This window comes from Plectropomus leopardus, chromosome 14 (genome assembly GCF_008729295.1).
Source record: "Plectropomus leopardus isolate mb chromosome 14, YSFRI_Pleo_2.0, whole genome shotgun sequence".
Lineage (NCBI taxonomy): Eukaryota > Metazoa > Chordata > Actinopteri > Perciformes > Serranidae > Plectropomus > Plectropomus leopardus.
Window position 1 is genome coordinate 20216121 of NC_056476.1, and position 23674 is coordinate 20239794.

The 23674-nt window shown below is 41.9% G+C and overlaps 1 protein-coding gene across 3 annotated transcripts; it reads left to right on the top strand.

The window, feature by feature from the left end:
• On the top strand, window positions 1–23533 carry cep170ba (centrosomal protein 170Ba). 3 transcript variants are annotated; one of them, XM_042500434.1, is made up of 19 exons: window positions 1–168; window positions 2950–3087; window positions 5693–5782; window positions 6549–6627; window positions 7293–7351; window positions 8822–8972; window positions 11766–11894; window positions 13043–13537; window positions 13632–14560; window positions 15977–16096; window positions 16531–16669; window positions 16789–18408; window positions 19238–19484; window positions 19714–19846; window positions 20477–20611; window positions 20699–20787; window positions 21167–21260; window positions 21348–21399; window positions 21493–23533. In XM_042500434.1, the coding sequence occupies exons 2-19, from the start codon at window positions 2983–2985 to the stop codon at window positions 21714–21716; spliced, it is 4890 nt and encodes a 1629-aa protein (XP_042356368.1). In that variant the 5' UTR covers window positions 1–168; window positions 2950–2982; the 3' UTR covers window positions 21717–23533. The 3 variants fall into 3 exon arrangements, with proteins under 3 accessions (XP_042356368.1, XP_042356366.1, XP_042356367.1); XM_042500432.1 differs by having other exon boundaries at window positions 91–168; window positions 19343–19484; XM_042500433.1 differs by lacking the exon at window positions 15977–16096 and having other exon boundaries at window positions 91–168.
• The last annotated feature ends 141 nt before the right edge of the window (window positions 23534–23674 follow it).

A 23674-nucleotide genomic window follows, 5' to 3' on the forward strand; every position in this document is an offset into this window, starting at 1 on the left:
GAGTTTCGCCCGGTTGTCATTCCCAGAGGAAGAAGAGGGTGTGATCGAAATCTACCTGCCGAGTCCTACCTGGTGCTGTTTTTGTGCAAGTCGGCCGTCGAGTTTCATCTGCCGTGGGAGGTAAAAACACTGGCTTCACTCAGGAGTAAAACGGAGAAGGCGTTAAAGGTACGTCGTTGTTGGGAGCAAATCATTGGAAAAAGCTTGTTTCGGAGTGACAAACGTTAGCTTCACAACCTCACTGTCAGCGACACACACAGGCAGTTAGCCGTGTAATTTAAAAGATATCACTGCTGACATTACGAGACCATAATTACGTTGTAATTTAGGGTATATACACTATTTCTGACTTACAATTATGTGGCTGCAATGTTTAGTTCGCCAAGGTTACAGGAAGTAAAAACCTGAGCAGTTTAAAGTTGTTAGCTAACAGTCATTGAACGATACTTACAGGCGCCACTTTGCAACAGGTTTCACAGCATGCTTCATGAAACAAGCACTGGTTTTAAATGACTTTATACCTTTATTCACATTTTTTTTCGATTGCTAAGACATGATAAATGAAACTGAAATCTACTTGATCTTCATCATCACCTTCCCAGCACAGCAAGTTTGCTCTTTCATTGGTGTCACACATTTTTCACCCTTTTTCAAAACACCTATCTCATTTTTAGGCCCAAAACGCTATAGGATCAACTGTGTTAAGCAAAATGAAAATATCCAATCACAGTTGATAGAATTTGCTTACATGAGTAAAAATCTCGTAAACACCTGTCCCTTTTTTTTTAGCAGTATTTCAACAGGACATCTCAAAAAGATGTCAACATTGCATGTGCAGAGTGCAGCTCTTTGTTTCTCTGGTAAAATTAGAAACATTTTAGGTACAAAACACAATTCATGCTGTGATGTGCTTTTTGGGAACATACTATAAAGTAGGGGTTGACGGAATATCGGCCTGGCCGATTATTGGTGCAGATTTTTGGCATTTTGCTGTTTATCTGTGGACATTTTATTGTAATGATCACCCATGAAATTAATTTGTTAAAAAGTACAAAGAAAGTGTTTAGCATGGGAGGAACTTTTACTTTTAAGAATCTCCGGAAGCTATTTTTATTTCTTCATTTTCAAACTTTAATTGTCACTTGACTTTAAAAGAAAAAAATGCTGGGAACTTACTGTATATAATGTTAAAAGTTTTAATTAAAAGTTTGCTAAAAGCATTTAAACAAAGTTTTGTGTGAGAGTTTGTTATATTTCAAATTCTAAATATTGACAGAGATTTTCATTGTTATTGTAAATGCATATCGATTCCAAGTAGCGGTTCTCACTCTCATTAACTAATAATAACCAATATCAGCCCTGAAAAAACAATATTGGTCAAGCACAAACTAAGGTTGAGCTGGTTTATATTGACACTGACAGCTGTATTTTGTGGTCTATTGTGTAGTGACTGAATGAAACAATATACTCATACGACCACAGAGACTTTGAGTTTAGATCCGTGTGTCAGCTGTTTTGAAAATGTTAACTCTGAATGGCTAAATGTGTTCAAGCAAAAAAGAAATACTGTAACAGCATGTATAAGTTGTTTGAACATGCTAAATATCCTCTATTGACACATGGAAACCTGTCTGTCTCCAACCTGGCTGACTCACCAACACACCAAAATATGTTCAGAGTTGTTATTTAATTGCATTATCTCAATAGTAACAAAGCCAGACCGAAATACGTTGGATAAACAGGTCTAACTCAGGTGAGATGTAACTTCCTCTCAGTAATCTCTGCACTGAAGCACGCTTTCACAACAGCAGCTTTTTTAGGACACTGTGAAGGGACACAGGTATTGAATTTTTGATCATGCCTTCTGAGTGCCATTCATTCAACCCTCAGATTTTGTTGATTAAAATGTAGGGGCTGGAATCACTAGAGGTTCAACAATATGATATAATCACTGTTAGGAAGTCACAATACAATATTATTGCAATTTTACACAGTTTACGATATTCTGAGTATTGTGATATATTGCAGTTTATTACATTTTTTAACTGCAAGTTATGTCTCCAAAGGAAAACAATCTTGTTTTAAATTATAAGATAAAGTCTTGTGTTCCTCTCATCTAAATCTTTTTTTATTGCAGCTATATATATATGTATATGTACAGGGTTTCCACAGATCCTTAAAAAGTCTTAAAAGGCATATAATTCATGAATCTAAAAATCAGGCCTTAATTGGTATTAAAATGTCTTAAATCAATCTTTCAAAAGTCTCAAAAACATCACTTATATATCATGCAGATCAGGACAGTGGAGCCAACAACACCATTTTTTTTGTTTGTTTGTTTCTGGCTGTGATGCTCAGGTTGTCAAGCTAGCTGTCACTGTACCCTGCATGACATGGGAAAGTACAAATTCAACCAAAATTGTATATTTAAACAGTATTTTTACAAGGTAATGCATACAAACCTGAGTGTAATTTATGAAAAACATTTGAAAACATTTCAAACTTGGCATGACGGGAATCAAGGCAGTGGAATCCCACATGCAGATTGAAAAACACGAAATTGTCAAGAAACCCACCAACAAACAACCCTAACCTTTTTTTTTTACTTCAGTATTGGTTGTTGCAAAATTAGTCTTAAATTTAATTCCAATGCCCTTAAAAAAAAGTCTTAAATATTCTTAAATCTAACTTGCTTTAAGCTGTAGAAACCCAGATATAGTGGTCTGAAAAAGCAGTTGATTTTATTACTCTAGTAAACTATCAAAAGTGTATATGCACTTGCAATATTGATAATTCATAGAATTAAAAAAATGAAATCTGCATTCATGTATTTATACAAAATTGCCATTAAAACAGTCACAATACTAAGGTATATCATTTTTCCCACCACCTTTACTGAAATTCTGCCAATTTGTCACTGAATATTTTTAATTTGTCGTTTTTCCCCAGGATGCTAAGAAGATCCTGACTCGTGGCCCCAACATGAGTGTGACGTCATGGTTCCTGGTCAGCAGCTCTGGCACACGCCACCGGTTGCCAAGGGAGATGATCTTTGTTGGCAGGGATGACTGCGAGCTAATGCTGCAGGTGTGTGACTTTGTGTGTTAAAGAGCGCGGGTGAAAGGGAGTGTGTGTGTCACATTGGAGAGAAGTTTGTGTTTACACGGCAAACACCAGCAGAGTGTCACATAAACCCTCACTGGGCTTTGCTGCAGTCTGTCAAAATGATTACTCTTCACTGATGTCTGACGAGACAGCGAGTCACAGAAATATGTGAAACACCAGCGGGAGGCTCCCTGCATGCTTCGTGTGAGTGCATTTCTGAGCGTGTAACCTGGTGACGGTGCCTCCACACAAAGTTGCCCCTGACAGTCTTTCAAACAATGAGTTAAAACGCAGCTAAAGCATTCCGCTGTGTTGTTTTTCCGAGCGGTGTCTGCTATAAACACAATTTCTTTGTGGTTTTTGTATAATGCTTTCCCTCCCATTTTCTCCTAGCTCTGCATTTAGACCAGTGAAAGAGGAATGTTGCCTTAGAAGCAGTTGTTTGTACTTTCCTCAGTCAGTATGTTATGCTCAGAAAAAAAACCCTGCCAACCACAGACGTCGGTTAGATTGAAACGTTGTCCACATTTAGGCGTTGCCAGAGAAAAAAAACCTCAGCTTCTCCCAGTCTGAAATGATGCAGACTTTTCTGTTGCCCTGCTGAAGTGCTCAGGACTGCTTCCTGACTTGGCGCACAGTCCATTTCTGCCCCCAAATAGTCTTTAATCTTTTTTTTTCTCTGTTTATAGCTCAATGCATTTTTTTCTTTCAAGCCACAGCTGAATGTGTGTAACGTGAGAATGCTGTTTAGCGTGAAAACCAGAGATTGAGTGTAGGTGAAGACACATCACATAGCATAGCCAAGGGCATCGACTTGAATGTTTGGACTTTCCATGACAACTGGTGTCTGATCAATGTCTGTATTTCCATAACCAGTAATTAGATCACATGTCTCCCACAATAGTCGTGACTGCATTTAGTCCAGTTCAGTGTTGTAGTAATTGTTTCCTGATGCCAGAACAAACGCTTTCTCTGTGACAACCTAGGCAAAGTACAGCTAAGGGTCAACAAAGTAGGAATGAGGATTTTTTAGTGCTGCTGCACAGTTAACTTAATCAAGTAGGTAAACTGATAAACACAAACTTATATGCAGTACAGTATTTAAAAGGAAGTATTTTGAAGTCCATTGAATCGGCTAAAAGAGACCACACATAAAGCCTCTGAATGCTGTTTATCCCAGTGAGGGGATGGTTACAAGGATGGTGGTAATTTTGCAAATGAGTTTGGCAGTCACCTTCAATCTTTGTGATTTTTGTGATGAGGAGGCCCAGAGTGCCCTAATGAGCACAGAGGAGAGAGTGAGTCAGTATGAATCACTTGCACAGTGTGCACATAATGGATAGAAAGCATGGTGAATGGCAGGTAGACCCTGTGCACATGGACTTTAGTCACGCAGGCGGAGTTTGGTAGACATTTACCATATTAGTGAAATCAGCTGCAGTTTATAAGACTTGTTTGTAGTTTATGCAGGAGAAGGTCTGTTTGACTCTGCTCAACTGTTAAAGTGACAGTTCACCCCCAAATCAAAAAACACATATTTTTCTTTTTTTTTTTTTGGTGTGAGTTGCATAGTATGGAGATATCGGCCGCAGCAGTGTCTGCCTTCTCTCCAATATAAGGGAACTAGATGGTTCTGAGCTTGTGGTGCTCAAAGCGTAAAAAAAAAAAAAAAAACATTTGAAAAAATCAGCAGCAGTATTTATTTATAGAAATCACAATGCGATCACTTGGGATAATCGTGAGACCCAGCTTCATGTAGGAACTATTTTACTTTTTGCTGAAGGAAGCATGCGTCTACTAATGGAAGAGAGATCCATGCTCATGACAGCACAAGATGCAGACATTATTGGCGTTCTCCTCGGCGGAGCTGCAACATTAGCTAGCTCAGTGGTGCTCTGTGAGTTAGCACTAGATGCACGCTTCCTTCTGTGCCATGATTTGGTCGGTGGTTGTAGTTCAGTAGAAAGTAAAATTGTTCTTACATAAAACTGCTCACAACAAAGTCTGTGGATAATCTTGAGTAACCAGATCACAAGCTCCGGAAAGAGACAACGCTTTTGAGTTTTCACAGTGAATTTTGTTTTGGTGCTTGGAGCACCACAAGCTGAGTGCCAACTAGTTAAATCATATTTGAGAGAAGGCAGACATCTCTACGGCTGATATCTCCAACTCTCTGAGACTAACACCGAAACCATCTTGACTGATACATTATGGTTAAGAGGACAAATATGTACTTTTGGTAGTCGGGTGAACTGTCCCTTTAAGTTTAATTTGAGGTCAGTGTAGGAATAATTATGAACAATTTTTTTTTTAAAACAATTGATCGATCACTTATTTGCACGATTGATCACGTGGTCCATGTAATATAAAAAGAAAAGCGATACAGTTTTACAGAACCCAAGGTGATCAGGGTCTTCTTTTTACTTTTAGTCTTAAGTAAAGTCGTAAATTCCCACACTGGAACAACAGAGAGTGCTTGTTTATATGCTTGAAAAATGACATAAAATGATTAATCAAATGAATTAATTTCCTGTGTATCGACTGTTTTTTTCAGCTTTAATGACATTTTGCATTGCTGTTGTTTCAGTCTCGCAGTGTGGACAAACAGCATGCTGTGATCAACTACGATGCAAACACAGACGAGCACATGGTGAAGGACCTGGGCAGCTTGAACGGGGTGAGTGAGTCCATTTCTAGTGTCAGGCTACCTGTCCACACCAATTCCCACAGCACAAAATACCTCTGAGTGTGTGCCAGAGACAGGGGCGGTTGGAAGGACAGTGATAATCAGGAGACTGGATTTTCCTGCTGGCCTGGACCCCCCCCCCCACCCTCTTCTCTCTTTCCCTTCACTGCTCTGTTGCCACTTCACTGCACCATTATCCCAATGAAATCCAGAGTTGAGCAGTGGGAGAAACCATTCATTGTTCTCAGAGAGTGTTTCTTTTGGCCTCGGTAACTGCAGCCAAACTAATCAGAGCAGAACAGCGCACGGACCTGTAACTGAAATCCAACATGGCTGTGTTTTCCTATCATTTTAGGACAAGATCTGCTCCCCCTTCTTTTCTTTCTTTTTCCACCATTATTATACTTTATTTATATTTAGCGATCTGATGATAAACTCTGCCTCACCAGTTGTTAGTTTAGGCAGAAGAAAGCGTAACTGATAAACTGAGCACTGGTGCATGTAGTTGGTTAACTCCACCTGGCCATTAAGCATTTTACAAAAGCCGAGACGGCCATTGCGTAACAACCTAATCTCATCAGAGTTTTAATGTGCTGGTGGATTAACTTTCAATGGGAAAGGGACCAATTGCAAAGCACCTTACAATACCTTTGTGCATGTCACAAGGACTTAGAGAGCCTGTCACCTGTGTGTCAACACATTTACTTCATTAATGACCCATGAACATGAGTTGATGTTGTTTTTCTTTATCTTGCAGACGTTTGTGAATGATCTGAGAATCCCAGACCAGACGTACATCACCCTCAAGCTCTCTGATGTCATTCGCTTTGGCTATGATATCCTTTTTTTCCCTCATCTTAAATATACCCTAACATTTTAACTAGGATGGGATCTTCATGTAATACAGACTCTCTGCTCTTCAGTTGGAGCAGTTTAAGTAGATGATTAGCAGTCCTCACCAAAATGAGACAGTGGCCAGCAGCTGTTTTGGTCCCAAATTTCTGACATTTTATTTTCCTTCTGCGGTCTTCAGCTACTTTGGCATGTTAATCCCCTGTGGTTTTTTAGTCAGGGGGTTTAGATTATGGTGAACAGAGCACAGAAAATCTCCTGCACCCTTTGACCCCCAAAGCAGGAAACTCATAGATAACAAGGGGAAAGCTATTTAAAGTATAACGATATCTATGAATGTTTGTGTGAAGTTGCACGTTTTAAGGAGTGGGTCGCTAAGGATATGAGATAGTTTGAATTGCAACAGGTCTGTGCTGCTTATCTGTTTTCCTCTGTCTTGCAAACGGTAGAAACAGTATTTTGAACTCAATAAGGGACAAAGTGAAAGCTAGACTTGAATGTAAATGTAAATACTATTTCCACATGCGGCATACTTTAGGTAGCAGATTTGTATCCCCAGTTCCTCTGCAGACACTAAAGCAGTATATGTATAAAAGATGATGTTTCACAAAAATGTTAGTATGTTTGTGTTCCTTAAGTCCTCCTGCACATGCTCATGTATATATCCTGGAGAAGAGTCAACACAAGGTCCCAGAGGAAGCTCTTAAAGTAAGTAACACTGACACATGGGTTTTTAAGCTAGCAGTGCTGAAATGCATATATGGAGAAATGCTGCCATGGTGATTTTGATAATCATAAAGCGAAGTAAAGCAGAGCCTGTAATGATAATGATCGACTTACAGTATCAAGGTCAGCAAAAGTCATTGAGGTCATGTCTATATATTGTACGATAATGCCCTTTTGTTTACATAAGTATGAAAGAAGAATTTTAGCCAACACGACGCCTGAATAAACAGTGACTAATATGTATCACAATTATTATATCATCCACCATAAGTGGTTATTGTGACAGGCAGAAGCAGTAGTGCCTTTTCATCGTTCTCATTATCAATCAGTTATTTTTTTCTCTCACTTTACTAGTTAAATGTCAGAAGAGAATACAAATGCATGGAATAAACTACACAATATGCAGGTTTTCCATTGAAAGTGTGAAACGTGATGTAATGTGTGTGTGACCATAGTCTATCAGGTTCCTGCCAAAGGTTATCAGTCATCTACATGAGCTCTGTGCTTTGAATTAAATTGGATAAGTGCTGTTGGAATGGACCTTGTTTACTCCCCAATCACAGCATCTGTGCTTAGTTTAAATAGGCAGCCCCTGCACCGTGTCACCTGTTTAACTCTTCCACGTGCAGCCTTTAGCCTCACCTTGATAAACACAACCCAGCTAACTGTTGGCTACAGCTAGAGTAGGATAGGCATGACATCAGATTATCACTACCTGATTATCGTGGCCAAAAGAGTTCGTGATAACGACATTATCACGCTGTTTATGTAACATTTGAAATCAGTCAAATTCATCTTCTGTTATCTATTGTGCCTTTTTTTTCCTGGCAAATAAATTGCAATTAAAATACGAGTGTGGGGAGATGTAGTTACTGCAAACTGTAGATGTAAATCATCCAAAAAAGTAACTACACTCAATGGAAAACGAAAATGCAACTAGGTAGAGTTAGGTGGGGGAGACAAAGTGAGAAAAGAAAGAAACGGAAATGATTAAGAGGCGCTGGATTATGAACACGCTATTATCGTGTGTATTATTAAAATGATATCAATATTTAAATTTTGAATATTACGGTTGTCTTTAATGCCGGTATATCTCTACACCCCTACTCTAGAGCAAATTAAATACACCCCAGAATGTAGCATAGAGTTAAAAAAAGGCCATTCTACACAAATACACAAATAGACAGAGACTTACAATGTTTAATTAGCTTTTATATGGTATTTTAATGTGAAAACTCCCTACTCGTCTTTACTAGCTGAAACATGTTCAATTTTGTATATGAAATTATATAGTGTCCATTGTTATTGATGAGAAATAGACAAACAGACACTGAGCAAAAGTCCCTGGTGGACTCTTCCTTACACTGTGTATGTCTGAGGACAGTTACATGTGCACTGATTGTTGACAGAAGGTTTTCTCACATCCTGCTTCCCTCCTGTCTCTTTGTGCAGCATGAGAAGTACACCAGCCAGTTGCAGCTTAGTATAAAAGCCCTGCAGGCCAAAGCGAAGGAAAAACAGCAGCTCCAGAGCTCAGAGAAGAGCAAAGGCTCTGCTCCCAAACTGCAGGACAGAGCTGAGCGGAAAGCCCAGTCTCTCACAGGTAAACAACTCTGTCAACGTCCATCCCAGCAAATTTTAACAGGAAGCGCCGCAGGTTTTATGAATACAGAAGTAGGTTAATGTTTCGTGTTGCCTGAGAAGAACTGTTCTGGCTGAAGTGGATTTGAATACCATGATCACACATGCGAGGAAGAGGAAGTTTTATCATGTGCTACATGACTTTGAAGTTAGATTACTTGATAAGGCGGATGTGGCTTCTTTTATTAAGAGCTTCTCTGGTGTGAGATTAAGCCGTCAAGTGAGCTTAGAGGCTGAGGCCGCAATCCCATGGTGTCGGTATAGATCTTGACATCCCCGAGTTGGCGGACTGAGTGTACTTGAGTTTGAGCTTGCCAGAAAAGTGGATGGGTGAAGAGTTAAGGACGAGCAGTCTTATCTCTGTCAGCCATGCCTGACCGCTGACAAGAGGTGGGGTGCTGCCAAACACGCCGATGATATTCAACATGTGCCGCAGAAGAATTAGAAAGGTGTGCAGCTTCTGGTGCCAACTTGGCACTTCTGTCCATGTAGCTGCTGCTGGATTTGTTGCTGCTTGTACTTCCACTTGTCGTCATGCCCTCTCTGCCCTGAGCCGTGCTGAGTAAATCCTGTTGTACAGTACGGGCAGCCGTAGAACAGCCAGAGAATTGTTAGTTCAAGAGAAGCACTTTGTGAATGAAGCTCATTCACGCCGACAAAACCTATTCCAGCTGCTGTTGATTTAGCAATTCTCGTGCTTTCTGCTCCATAATCGCCCCTGTGAGCTCAGAGGGAAAACTACAACTGGTGCTTAAAAATAGGACTTTTCCAGCACTAGGCTCACATCCCACAGTGTGTTACAAATAAGTCATTGAACTGCTGCAGAACTTTGGAAAAAAAATGAGTAAGCCTTGTAAGAAGCCTCTCAGCAAGATGAGAGCGTGGTTGTATCTCCTGCAGCTATAAGCTAACCACAGCAGTCCTGTAATCATGTGACTGCAAGCTTTTGTTTAACATGCTCACTGAAGCCATGTTTACTAGGGGCCGTGCAGTCACAGCCTGCAGCGTGACAGCGGCCTTGCTCTGTGTTGATGTGAACCAGTCCACCAGTGAGATAACAAAACTAGCCTTCTCTGTCTGGCTAAATGTAAAAGCAGATAAGGATAGAATAACATAGTATGTTACAGAAAACAAATGTGCACGCGTTACACATTTTAAAAAGTTGCCATTTTTTCACTCACAGTGAGAAATGAGAAATCCTACTTGGCTACACTACCAGAGACTGCATATCTCTGCTGACCTCATGCAAATGATTCTCTTTGGCTGAATTTGGTTGTCTGGATACCCTGATGTAATGTCATTTTTATTTTTGTTTATTCTGTAGTGTATTTTCATATTGTCTTTCTATATAAAATCCTGCCACTTTTAGAGCGCTTCAAGAGCTGTGTATAATTTTTTCCTTTTGTGCTCTTGCGTGTTTTCCCCCTGCAGCTGTACAGGATGTGGAGTGTGTCCAGTCCTCCAGCTGTCTGTAGGGCAGGACACTTCACTTGTACAGTGTGTGACTCAGTCAGGCCTACTTTACTGTGCCAGGACCTGAGGCTACGGCATGAAATGGATAGTTCACAGCCTCCCTGATACTGTTCACATCAGCACTACATCATATAAAACGTTCTAATGCTGAATTCCTTTTTTTTTACTGGTTGTTAATGTAGTAACTTACTATGTTGTCCAAGATTTGGTACAAAAATGACCCCCAAAAAATGAACTAACTTAGACAAATTCTCCAGCTACTGTTACAGTTGGGCTGAATTAAATTATTTAAAAAATTTTGGAATCTAAACTTTTAATGAGGCCACATATTCAGGGCAAACATTAAATATGACTTTGCCAAATGTGTTTATTTTATTTATTATTTATTACAAAAGGTTATTCTGTGTCTACGTTCTAACAATTTCTGCTCTATTTGTCCCTAAAGACTGCATTGTGCTCAGTGCACTGAAGTTGTTACACTTGCATGTTTTCTTTAGCTAAAAGGAGAGGAGTGGGTAAGGGGGAAGGAATTAGTAACATGCCACTCTACTTCTCTCGTCACTGTGTTGCTGTCTTATTGTCTGTGTCCAAGGCAACAGTGGTGAAGTGCTGTTGATGCTTAGAATTGTGAAGCCTCCACACTAAAATCCAGAGAGCTTGTTTGGCCTATGTATCAGGCAGACAAGATTATCTGATTAGTGCCATATAGGCTGACTGGCGTATGTAGACCAGCAAGCAAGCAGTTAAAAACCAGTTCAGATGCTGCATCAGGGAAATATCCCTCATTGTATATAATGGTCAATGTGCAATCAGTGTCAGCGTCTACAAGAAGCCTTATTTTAGATGCAGTCATTGTCCTATATGTAACATTGCATCGTTTTTTTCTTTGAAGATTAGGATTAGCTTCGCCCCCACTTGCATGAGAAGGATTATTGTTTTGATGGTTTGCGTGATACAGTTTGTATCACAGCTGGAGCCTCACTACCAGTCTGTCTCGCTGTCCCATGGTAATATGCGGGAAGTGTAAAAAGCCCCAAAGGCGACGTGTATTGTAACACTAGATCCTTCTGGGCTCCAATGTTGTGCAATGTCCTGTAAGACCAAAGTCAGACACAAAATAATTTCATCACGTGACTAACATAAACTTGTTGCCTTATAAATACACGAGGCTGTGTAAATTCAGCGCTTTGCTTGACTCTCTCTTGCCTCTTGAGTGTATCCATGTGGCTAATAGTGTGTGTTTGTCTGTGTCTGTGCTTGTGTTTGTGCATTTGTCTGGTAGCTGCCACAGATTCTCCGATATCCAAGCCTACTCCTCTCTACGGCCAACCGTCCTGGTGGGGGGAGGATGAGGACCCTGCCAACAAACACAAGAATAGAGGTGGAAAATCGCCAGAACGGGAGTCTCCAGGTCAGAAAATATGTCTTATATGTTTAATAAACTGTGTAAATCATTGATTTAATTACAGTATTTATACTAAATTGGTTGCATTTTACAGAGTTATTTGTACTATAATTGCAGTGGATCTTACCACATCTGTAAAGTCGATCCTAATTTGTTGTGACATGTTTTTCTGTGGCACTGCTATCTGATGCGGGTCACTGAGAGATGGATGGTGTGGAGCCCAAGGCAGGTCTCTGGCTGCCAGTTCTGGACTGTTAGCCAGGCCGCACCGTGCCAGGCCAGTGGGCAGTGCCTGTCTGCCTCGTGATGGATTATGACTCTCTAAGCTTCTGGAGGGGGGAGGAAGGGTGATTGTTTGCCTCGTGGTGCCCAGGCTGAAACAGATTATTCCCGCTCAGCTACCCTCCGCTGGACTCTGAGCTCCTAAAGTGATATTTGGCCACATCCAACTGGCACCCAAAGACCAACTGTCGGATTTGTTTTCTCCGCCTAACTGCTGGAATCTTTGTGTTATTTGTAGCTGCCACTTTCAGAGAATGTGTGATAGGGACATCCCAATCATCTCAATCAGTTTTCACAGCAGTGTATTAGGGATGCACAGACCGTGAAATGCTGGGCTGATGCAGATCAGATACCAATGTGTAGAATAACAATATGCCGATTCCAATACTGATGTTTTTGTTGTTGTTGGTGTTTATTTTATTTATGTTTTTATGTATTTGTCCTTTTGTGCCAGGAATACACAGGGATATTATTTTTAAAAAATTACAGGTGTGTTTTAAAGTCATTCAACCCTGTTTTACACTTCCTGAGAATGAGTACAAATTCTGTCATACACATGTATGAAACAACCTTTAATATAACCTTATTTCACAAGAAAACATCCAAAAAAAAACCTGTTTAGAAAGCTCAGCTGATACCGATATTTGGCTGATAAATCTCTGCATCCCCACTTTGTGTACCTTTTAAAATTGACTCACTCAGCTGTAATTGTGAGCTAGAAGAGGAACTGGAAATAAAGTTGCATATCACATGTGCATTTTTGTTTTATTGCCAAAATTGTGTTCTTTCTGTAGTCATTTAATCACTCAGTGGAATACAGTATGCAGAGCCATCACTAATGCTTACCTCTCACCGCTCTTCATTGCTAATAGAGCCTGCTAAGGACGTTTCCAGATATGAGGTCAACGGTTCTCTGTCTGACAGTCAGGCCAAGTCCATCTTCTCCTACCGCCGGGAGCCCAGCTACTTTGAGATCCCAACGAAGGAATTACAGCAGCGACCTGCCAAGAAACCAGAGTCGCCAGTTCATGAGGTACCCACAAAGGACACTTCAGATCCCACTGATGCTGTCTCCTCAACCCCGACACCTCCTGTGGTTCAAAGCCATGCCTCCTTCACCATCGAATTTGATGAATGCACGCCGGGTAAAATGAAGATCAAGGACCACGTGACTAAGTTTTCTTACCGCCAGCAGCAGAGGCAAACTTCCACAGAGCTTGTCACCACACCCACTGAGGTGATGTCAGCAGAGAGCAAAGTTGCCGATTGGCTCGTCCAGAGCAACGCTAGCATGATGAGGAGGAGGTCTCAGGCCGAGGACATGTACAGCACAAACAGTGACCCATCACTTCTGAAGATCAACAAGGGTGAGTCAGTTATACAGAGTCCATTTTTAACAACATAAGCTTTGATTGATGATGTGCAAACTCTGAAGCTAACTTGCATTCTTTCCATCATCAGCAAACCATCGTGAAGACGGCACTCACAGTGATTCAGGGAATCCTGCACTCAATGGAAGTGAGTTCCTCCAATCAGAACCTCGGATTGGGTCCCAGGGGTCTCCACAACCTCTGAGGGCCTCCCCTCCGCAGCGCTTTGCCTCCCCTGACTCCGAGGAGCCCTTGTCATATTCTCCACCAGAGTCTCGGCCCCTATCCAGTCTTGGCAAGGCTGAGCCTCACCAAGCGTTTGTCATTGAATTCTTTGATGATAACTCAAGAAAGAAGCGCTCCCAGTCCTTCACCAATAACACATCCCCACCTGAGCCCTCAGGCCTCAGGGTCCAGCTGGAGAAGGTGAGGAAGAGCTCAAGCCCAAATGGGGAGAGACATGCCCCATCTCCAGCATGCACCACACCCCCAACCCAACGATACACCGTCCCCCTGAAGGGCACTGCTTCCCAAGGCTTCCAAAGAGCCGGCTCTCTGCGCAGGGAGAAGACAGAGGATCGGATCAGCACTGGCTTCTCCTCTCGCTCCTCGTCATCTGCGTCTGTAAGGCCTTTTAGCAGTGTGGGCCGGAGGTCCAAACTCGCCCAGGAATTCACCGCTGAATTTCTCAAACAAGCAAAGCATTCCTCTTCTGCCAGCAGGGAGAAAAATACATCTAGTCCCCCGACAGAAGCTAAAACAGAGACAGTGGGAGTATCCCAAAATAGTCCCCCTCCATCTCATGCTCCCTACCAGCCACAGACTTCCTCTCCTATCCACCAGCCTGTTCCCCTCAAGCCACCTGTGATGCCTGTGGCATCTCAGAGTGTTGAGCCCAAGAGCCCCCATGTGGGTCCCAGGAACGAAGAGGAGGACAGTCTGAGTGATGCAGGAACCTACACCATTGAAGCAGATGTTCAGGATAGAGAGCTGGAAGAGGCACGGAGCAAGATCGACCAGGCAAGTTTCTTTCTCCATTGAATTAGTTTGATCTGTTTCAGTCGTAAATGTCACTGCCCTCATACCTCCATATGTCCTTTATGATAGCATCACCCAACAACAAGCAAGGCGATGGCCGAGAGTTCGTAATTATGTACCTTTTAACAGAGGCCATTTTAAATTCACTGCGACATGTGGACAAATATTTTTTTAAATTATATTATTGATTTGTTCCATTCTGCCATGTTTCAAATGTCTTTGTCGATGCTGTATTGTATCTTGCTTGCTTCACTGCCCCCGCAATCTCTGGTTTTACTGCTCAGTTCCTTACATATCCGTAAGCTTTCATAAAACATGCAAAAATATGGACAAAATGAACTCAGAGGATGGACAGAAGATTTCATCTATGTCCAGCCCTTAAGCAAAATCACACAGTTATTGCGATTTAGTGCCCCTAAAGTTTCGAAGTGGTAAACCACTGTCGTAAATACAAATGGAGCTTATAGGGTTGGAAGTGTGATATTACAGGATTTTACCCAAATATGATTCTGCAGAGTTCTATATATTGTGACATCAGAGATGAACACTGATATAACGAAAAGATCAACAAACGCTGTGTATATGGGCTGAAAACCCTAGCAGTGCTTTGACAACACACTGCTATAGTGGGAAATACATCTCAAATATTTTTCTTCGCTTTCTTGTTCCAAAATCAAACATGTTTGAACATCAGATGGCAAGGACTGGCGGCCATCTTTGATTTGACCTCTCACTGTCCTCAGAGGTCAAATCTGACTCCACATCTGGAAGTAAACGTGGTATGCACTAACTGCGAAATTTCATGCTTTTCCCATAAAGTGTACAGTTAGTGTGGTCATCCACTGCACTAATAGGGTTTTCATCCCATGTACATAGTTTGCTAAGTGTTTGCATTCATTTTTTGCATGTGGAGAGCCTACAAAACTCTAAATAAATTGGCAGAGATGAACACTAGCCTTAAGACAAGTCACTCCAACTTTGATCTGGACTTTATAGAGAGTTTGCAACCCTGCATTAGTTTGACAGGCATCTTGCTCGATCACTTTTTTAATAATCTTTATTTCCAACTGTCGAGTGTCAAAAGAATCAAACATATAGGATGAAGAAAACAAAACAAAAAGCAATGCCAAACAGCTGAGCTAGCTACCGATGTAAAGCATTGCGCTTTTCTCCCGGGAGTTCCTGACTGCTCACTTAATTAGAAGTCAGTGTTCCATCTAAATAATATAATAACAATAATGTGCTCGTGATGCTTTAAATGACATGCGCTGGCTTTGCAATTCACCAGTGTCCTCCATCTCTTGGGAGAAAGTCCCATACAGAATGAGACATGGACATTGGTGGTCCCACTTTATCTACACTTGCACTCATCAACTTGCACTGTTTTGTTCCTGACAGGTGTTTGGTGTTTTTGAGAGCCCAGAGCGAACCAACCAGACTGATGCAGAAACCTCATCAGCATTTAGGCCTGTTGTTGTTGAGAGCAGAGAGCAGCATAGGCAGAGTAGCTGTGGGGAGGTGAGGCCAGCTCCAGAACAGGGTCGTGTGTGGGTGTGATCAATGATTGGGTGGAATAATCAATCATTTTATCGCCAATTACAAAGACAATTCATTTGATGGGTCAGTAAATGTAGAAATCAGCATGCATTGCTGTCTTGATTTGCTCTCCTGGGGTTTTCTCTGTTTTTTGGTGTCTCTGTTGATTCCTAGATTTGCCTCATCTTTCCTCACAGGTTCTGGGCTCTTTTATTGTTTTGCTTCCTCTTTCGAACAAAACATAAGAAAAAAAAATCCATCTTTTTACAACAGATGGTGTATGGTTTCTTCTCTGTGTCTTTTTTAACTTTTATTTCTACTAAGAAAATCATACGATTTAAAACGGCTTTCTTCAACCTGTTTAATCCATCTTTTTAAAAACTAATATTGAATAAGTTGTATGTTATCTCATGCAGGTTCAGTCAGCAGGTGCAGTGTTACAGGGGGCTCCTAAATGGATGTCTTGCTGGGCCAGCTTGGCAGACAGCTACACAGACTCTGGGCCTTCGTCTGGCCTCTTTGACATCCCTCCCCAGATGGAGCTGTCAGGAGGGGGTAAGCCACCTGACGAGACACGGGTCTATTTGAAATGATAATGAGACACACTGATGAATATGAATGATGTTCATTTTCAGTATGTGTGGTTAATATGCATTAAAACTGTTTCGCTTCAGCACGAGGTACAATCATCCACAAGGCCACGCTCAGCCGACACCACGACAGCACCGACTCCGACAGTTCAAGAGCTCGGCGCGTCCTGCCCCAGGTACCGCTGGGGGAGAAGACCGATATTCTAACTCCCAGCATTCATGTTCATTATGACCCGCATTCAACATTTGATGTAGGAGACAGTACCTCTGTGGCCCCCAGGTCTCAGGATAGCCTTCACAGGTTATCAGTGCAGGACGACGTGGAGCCTGATAGCCTGAGTGACGCCAGCAAATCAGATGATGGCTCCATCATAGAGAAAAGTAGGAGACCACTGTCGGACACAGATGAGAAGAAAAATGAGGACAGACTGAGACCCAAAGACTCGGCCAAGCCTACATCATTCTACATAGGGTCAGAGTCCAAACCTGACCGTGGGAGCTCAAACCCAAGTGCTCCTAATACTGAAATAAAACATGCAACCAAAACTTTCTCAACAGCCACTCTGACCAAACAGAGAGGTAATCAGGACTCTGGAAAAGTCAGGCCCAGTGTGTCGGCTCCTGTCTTGAGGTCACGGAGTCCAGAGCCCAAAGAGGGCACTGCATCCCCCTTAATTAGACAAGAGAGCTTCACCAAGGAGCGGCCCAGCAACGCCAGATTGCCCAACATCTCCAGCCTGTCTGATCAGAGAGGCCTTGAATCATTCCAGGGAGTCTGCAATCAGGACACTCATTCTTTCCTCAAAGAGACGGAGGATGTTCTGGCGGCTCTGGAGGCCAAACTGCAAGCAGGACAATCAGAAAAAACACCGTCGCCAATAATGGACTCCCTATCTGCAGAGTCTGATGTGGATACCTCCAGCACAGTCAGCCAACACAGCAATAAGACCAGACCAAACACGGTGACTAAAAAACCCTCTGTGAGTGGCATCCACAGGGAGAGGTCTTCAGCCAGTATAGCGAGTCAAAACTCAAGTCGCCAGTCTACTGCATCAGAAAAGCAGCGCTCTCAGGGAGCAGACAGCAAGACTGAGCCTCTCAGGAGACCGGTTGGACTGAGACGTAGTGTTGGGAAACGTGACTCCACGGACCTGAGTGACGACCCTCAGAGTTTACCTTACTCTGACCAGGAGTCTAACAGCCACCAAACCCGCAAAAAATACACAGTGCCCCTTCAGAAAGAGGACGGCAAGAACTCCAGAGTGTCTCAGGCTTTGAATCGAGCCAATAGCTTGTCAGCACCAAGACCCACCAGAGCGTCCATGCTCCGCAGGGCTCGCCTGGGAGAAGCTTCGGACAACGAGGGCACCGAGACAGACAGGCTGTCCCAGGAGGCAGCCAACGCCCCAGCTAAGCAACCCCAGGAAACCAAGAAACTCTCCAGGCTGGACATGCTAGCGATGCCTCGGAAGCGGACAAGCTCGTTCAACACACCCAGCGACACCGAGGCCTCCTCCGCTCCACAGTGGACTGGCAGGAGCACAGGATTCTCCAACCGCAGCACTGAGTCTGGTAGCGGCTCCATTCGAAGGTCCTCTGCTCCGGTGTCAAAGCCTGTGGAAAGGCTGCAGAAAGCACCACTCAGCAAGGCACCAGTCACTCGTGGACGCTCGAGTAGTGCCAAATACGCCAGCAGCACTGCAAGTGAGTATAATACAGACACCCACATGTACCTGTTTCACTGAGTTTAAAATATCGTTACTTGTATAACCACATACTTCTGTTGAGCTTAGTTTTGTTGAGAAAGTCACTTGGGCCTTGATTGGAAGCGTGAGGCCTGTAGTAGTAGGCCTGTAACTATAGTGGTGAATTGGTTTGATATGTTTATATACTGTATGTTTCAGGAAATAACACCTCGGTTCTACATGCAATGTTTTTTTTTGTCTAAGTGTTATTTGGGAGGGGAACTGACTATCTCTAACTTACATCAGTAACACTTACACTCCATGTTTCTGTGGTGGCACAACAACCAGCGCAAGCAGCGCTCTGACAGTTTCCTAAGCTTAAAATTCGGGCACAGGTGGGAGGAGAGGAGCAGACAGGAGCGTTTGTTGTCGTGCTTGCACAATTACAAAAACGGGCCTGCACAGTGTTTTCGTGCATTTAATGGCAATATATGAGGGTTGAGGGGCCATTATTAATATGATTATAGCCATGTTCAATTTTTTTCATGCTGCTGCTGTTCTGTGGAAACAAATACTCATTCTGTTTCGGAAATCATTTTGAATCTGGCATATAAAATAAAAAATCTAAGCCATCTTTCTGATCAAATCTAGCTGCAGAAATGAGGACTTCCACAGCAACTTTTCTTTCTGTTTTTCTGGGAAGGATTTTGGTGACAAGATCTAATATGCTTAGTGGTGTTTTTCTTTCCAGTATTCTTTGATGGTATCTCTCCCTCTCTCTTTTTCTCCTGTTTTCCCAACTTCTCTATCCTCCTCCCCCCTAACTCAAACCAATTCACGACGCCAAGGCTCCAGGAGACGACAGAAAGGCTCTGACTATACGTCTACCTCAGATGAGGAGTACGACTCAAACCAGAGCACTCCTAAACACAAACGCTCCCAACCTTCCTCAGCTTCCCACAGCCCACGTCATCAGCCTCGGCCTCAGCCGGTGGTCGCCCTGCGTCCGAAACCCCGTTGCAGAGACTCTGAGGAGGAGAACCATGAGGGAGATGCATTCCAAAATTGGTCGAACCACAGTTCTGAGATTGCACGGTAGGGACGTAGTTTTTACTGGTGGATATGCTAATATGATTTCCAAAGGTTATAATGATGCCTAACCAACACAAAATATGTATCACACATGCAGCCTTTAGCATTTACTTTCTGCATTTTGCATTAAAGGGCCTAAAGAGATCACAAATACAACATTCAGTGAAAATAATGTAACAATAAGTTTTATTCCTGTCAGCCATCTTTCTAACACATGTTCAATCCCTGCTAGGTTGAGTCAAGACCTGGCTAAAGACCTCGCTATCTTGGCCAGAGAGATCCATGACGTGGCAGGTGATGGTGATCCACAAAACCCTGGAGTGGAGAGCAGTGCACCTGTTTCCACAGTGACCGCTCATGAGCAGGTACACCTGATGTTACTCTTCGGGCGGGTGCTGTTTAATATCAAACCTCTGGTTCAACTGACTGAAACTAAATTATCCCCTCATTTAAACATAAACTCAAAACCCACCTTTTCAAAATAGCCCACAACACCTGTCACCCACTACCTCCCCAAATCTGAACTTTCATATCCTCCAAATTTTGCTTTTGTATTCTCTTCTTGTATTCTTATTTGTTCTGTTCATGTATTTTGTGTTCTCTGTTTTCCATTCTGTATTTGCTTTTCTTTTGCATTTCATGTAAAACGTCTTTGAGTACCTAGAAAAGCGCCATACAAGTCCAATCTATTATTATTATTATAAGATGAAGATTCTTATTTTTTGTCCTTTGTCACAAACCACACACTTTTTTCGAAAAAGACAGTATGTCAGCGCTTTTGTTGCAGATTCTTGTATAGTAAATTGTTATATACTTTGACTTTGCAAATCTGTGCAGTTACTGTGTGACATGATGTCTTTTCAAAATTAGTCATTAATCGTTAAGTTGAAATACTGCACACTTTATCTCTGCTGTGTTTAAAGCATCAGTCTGAAGAGATTATCCATCTTTCAGCCTGTCTCATATCGTAACACCAAAGTTTGATTGTGTTGCAGCTCATTCATCGTATTCCAGAGGCTGGATTAAACTACCAGAGAGTCCCACCAAGTTCTGCATCTACAAGAGAACCTGATCAGAGCACAAGTGACCACGAACAGATCTCCAGACAGAGAGCTCGGAGCAGAGACGAGGTCTGACACAATATGCCGCTTCCCCTTATTTTAAAGACCTCTATAATGATCCAACAATGCATCACTAACTTGTTTTTTTTTCTCCAGGTCATTGTGGACAATCTGATGCTGAATCCAGTGTCTCAGATCACCATGGCCATCAAAGAAAATACTGAGCAACTTGCTGACAAAATTAAGTAAGATGTTACTTAAGCATCCCTTTTTTCCCCAAATTTAATATGGGATTGATGAAAAACTGTGATGATTCCGTCTGACAACCAGACTGCACTGAGCCAATAATCGTAATAATCTAGAGTAACTGAGTGAGTCAGCGTGTAGACGTCTGGTCTAACTGACAATATGGGATTGAGATGAAATCTTTTTAAAAGATTAGATACCGATAAAACTTTGTTTAAATATTTCTATTGAAAGAAATAGCCACAGTTTTTTTAAAGCTTTTTAAAAAAAATTTTTTTTAGTTTTTTTTAGAACATAAAAATGTAGATTGTCCAGTTTGAAAGAACACTGCAAAAAGCCCTCTGTCTGACAACTAAGCATCTGGCGTTATGCATGCAGGGTGCTGTTCCAGGATAGGATGGATATCTGGGAAGAAATTGAGGCCAAGGTGAACTCTGACAATGATGTTCCTGTGGTCAAAACCTCCAACAAGGTTGGAAACTTGTGTTTGTCTACTTTCAAATGAATGAATGCCAATTAATAGCGTTTGTTTGAACTAAATATGAAGTGTGTATTTCAGGAAATCACATCTATCTTGAAAGAACTCAGGAGAGTTCAACGACAGCTTGAGGGTGAGACAGATATTGTAAATAATCTTTATATTACTTTGTGTTGTGAAGCCAAATAGTCAGCTAAAAAAATTTCATTTTCTTTTTTTCCCCAAGTCATTAACACGGTCATGGAGCCCAGTGGGCAGCCTGAAGCATCAAAGGCCTCAGCCCTTGCGGTCTCCTCCTCATCTGGAGCTCGGCCCTCCAGACCTCCCGCCTCACGAGACTGGAGAACAGTCCACTCTGTCTCAAAACGTGGCGGCGGCCCGAGGCCCAGTGAGAGCGTTAGGAGAGCAGCGGTGACACCAGACGATCTCAGAGCGGGATATTTAGTCTGAGCCAAACCCAGGTGTCTGACTGTCACACTCACAATGAAACCGGGGGGGGGGGATTTCCACAGAATTGTAGCCTCCCATACATCCAGACATACACACTACTGCACTATGAGCACTACACACTTACACACAGCTGCACTTAACGCCCTTAGAGTAAGCTCAGTGGGAGGCCTAAATATGAACTGAAGATTTGAGGAAGTACCAAAAACTTCAGTAAACCTCACCTCTGATAGGCTTGTACTATACTTGATCCTCTTTTTTTAGAGGTTGATCTCTTTTATTTGCCAATGATATTACCAGCATTACTGATTTTAAAGCTCATTGTATTTACTTGGTTTATTTGAAAACCGGCCTGAGCAAAATCATCTCAGGGAAAACTACTATAACACTTCAATGTTTAGTGACAAATCACATTTTAGAGGAAATACTTCACTGATATTTGTTTGGAGTAGGAAACAACTGCAGAAACACCAGCAGATCTTAGTGTACTTTTGTACTCAGTAAACCCATTTTGTCTTTGCCACTTTTCTTTTGGTGGACCAGATTAATTGAAGAATGTAAGAAGTATTTATTAGGGTTTTTTTGTGAGACACTGTAACCAAGACAACATGACTTTTGGAAAGTTTCTAGACTCTAGTGCCAGACCAATTAAAGTTATATACATAGTTGCTACCAGCCAATTTCTTCAGCATTTATTCTGTTAACATTTCCCAGTGTAGCGACTCTGTCCTGGCTCTCCTCAGCACATGGACATAATATTTTGTCCAGCTGGAGATGAAAATCCTTCAGGAATGTGTGGTCCGATTGGTAGGAGGGACTCCAGAGGTTAGTCACCTTGGCAACCACAAACTGAAGTGGCTGTAAAACAAGACATTCCTGGCTTCTCTACCGTCTAAGAAGTGTGTTTTTATTTATGCATCAAACACAGATGGAGGCTTGAAACTAGTTTTTGTTGTTTTTGATGACTGAAGAGCACAGTCAGCTCAGAGGTTTGGCCAAAGACAATCAGAAAACGGCTGACAGATATTGAATCTCTTTTATCTGTGTTTGTACTAAACTTATCACACCACACACTTTAAAACATCGTGGTAAGATTTGAAATTTCCTCTTCAGTCACAAGTTAACTCCTGATGTGTCCTCACATGACAGGAGAAGTAAAGTCAATTTAACATTTAGGTTGACAGTCAATGTTTAAAACTGTTAATCTGATGATTAGTTCCTGTTGTTCAGTGTGTAAATATCTAAAGAAGTGTACGTCATACATATTACCTCTCAATCTTGTCTTTTGCACTAATGTAGTACAACGCGACTCCCCTCGACCTGATATGCTGCAAACTGAAGTTGTTACTCTCCTTGCACAAGTTTGTAAACATTTAATGCTGTTGAGGTTGAAGCAGAAGACAAAGCGACCCAACACACCAGCAACTCTCTGTTTCCCTTTTCCCAGTCTAGATTGTACACGTGATTGCATTGGGAAGTACCAACAAGTGCCACAGAGCTTTGTGGGAGGTTTACAAACTCAAGCAAAACATTGAATGTTTCTCAAAAGTGTTGCTGCTATTCTTCTTCTATTTGGGATAGTATTCCCCCCTTTGCTTTACTCCACCTAAGTCAAAGCTACAGCAGGTTTGCTGAAATGTAATTCTTGTTTGTCAGATTTGTGTCCCTTTTTTTTGATATTCAATTTATGTTTCTCCTTCTGTCACCCAGAATGATTTGGTTGTAATCGTGCTGTATTGTTAGCTGGTATTTATGTTTGGTTATTTGTGTAATTTGTGAGATGATGAATGCAGATTTTTCAAATAAATATGATTAGCGAAGTTGTTTTTGATTTGTCATAACCTTTTTTTTGTTTTGTATAAACTTTGATCTCTGAATAATTCATGTCTCCAAAACCTGAAATGAAAGTAAAAACAGGAACTGTGCTGTGATATATTCAGTAGCAGATACCACTTCGGCTC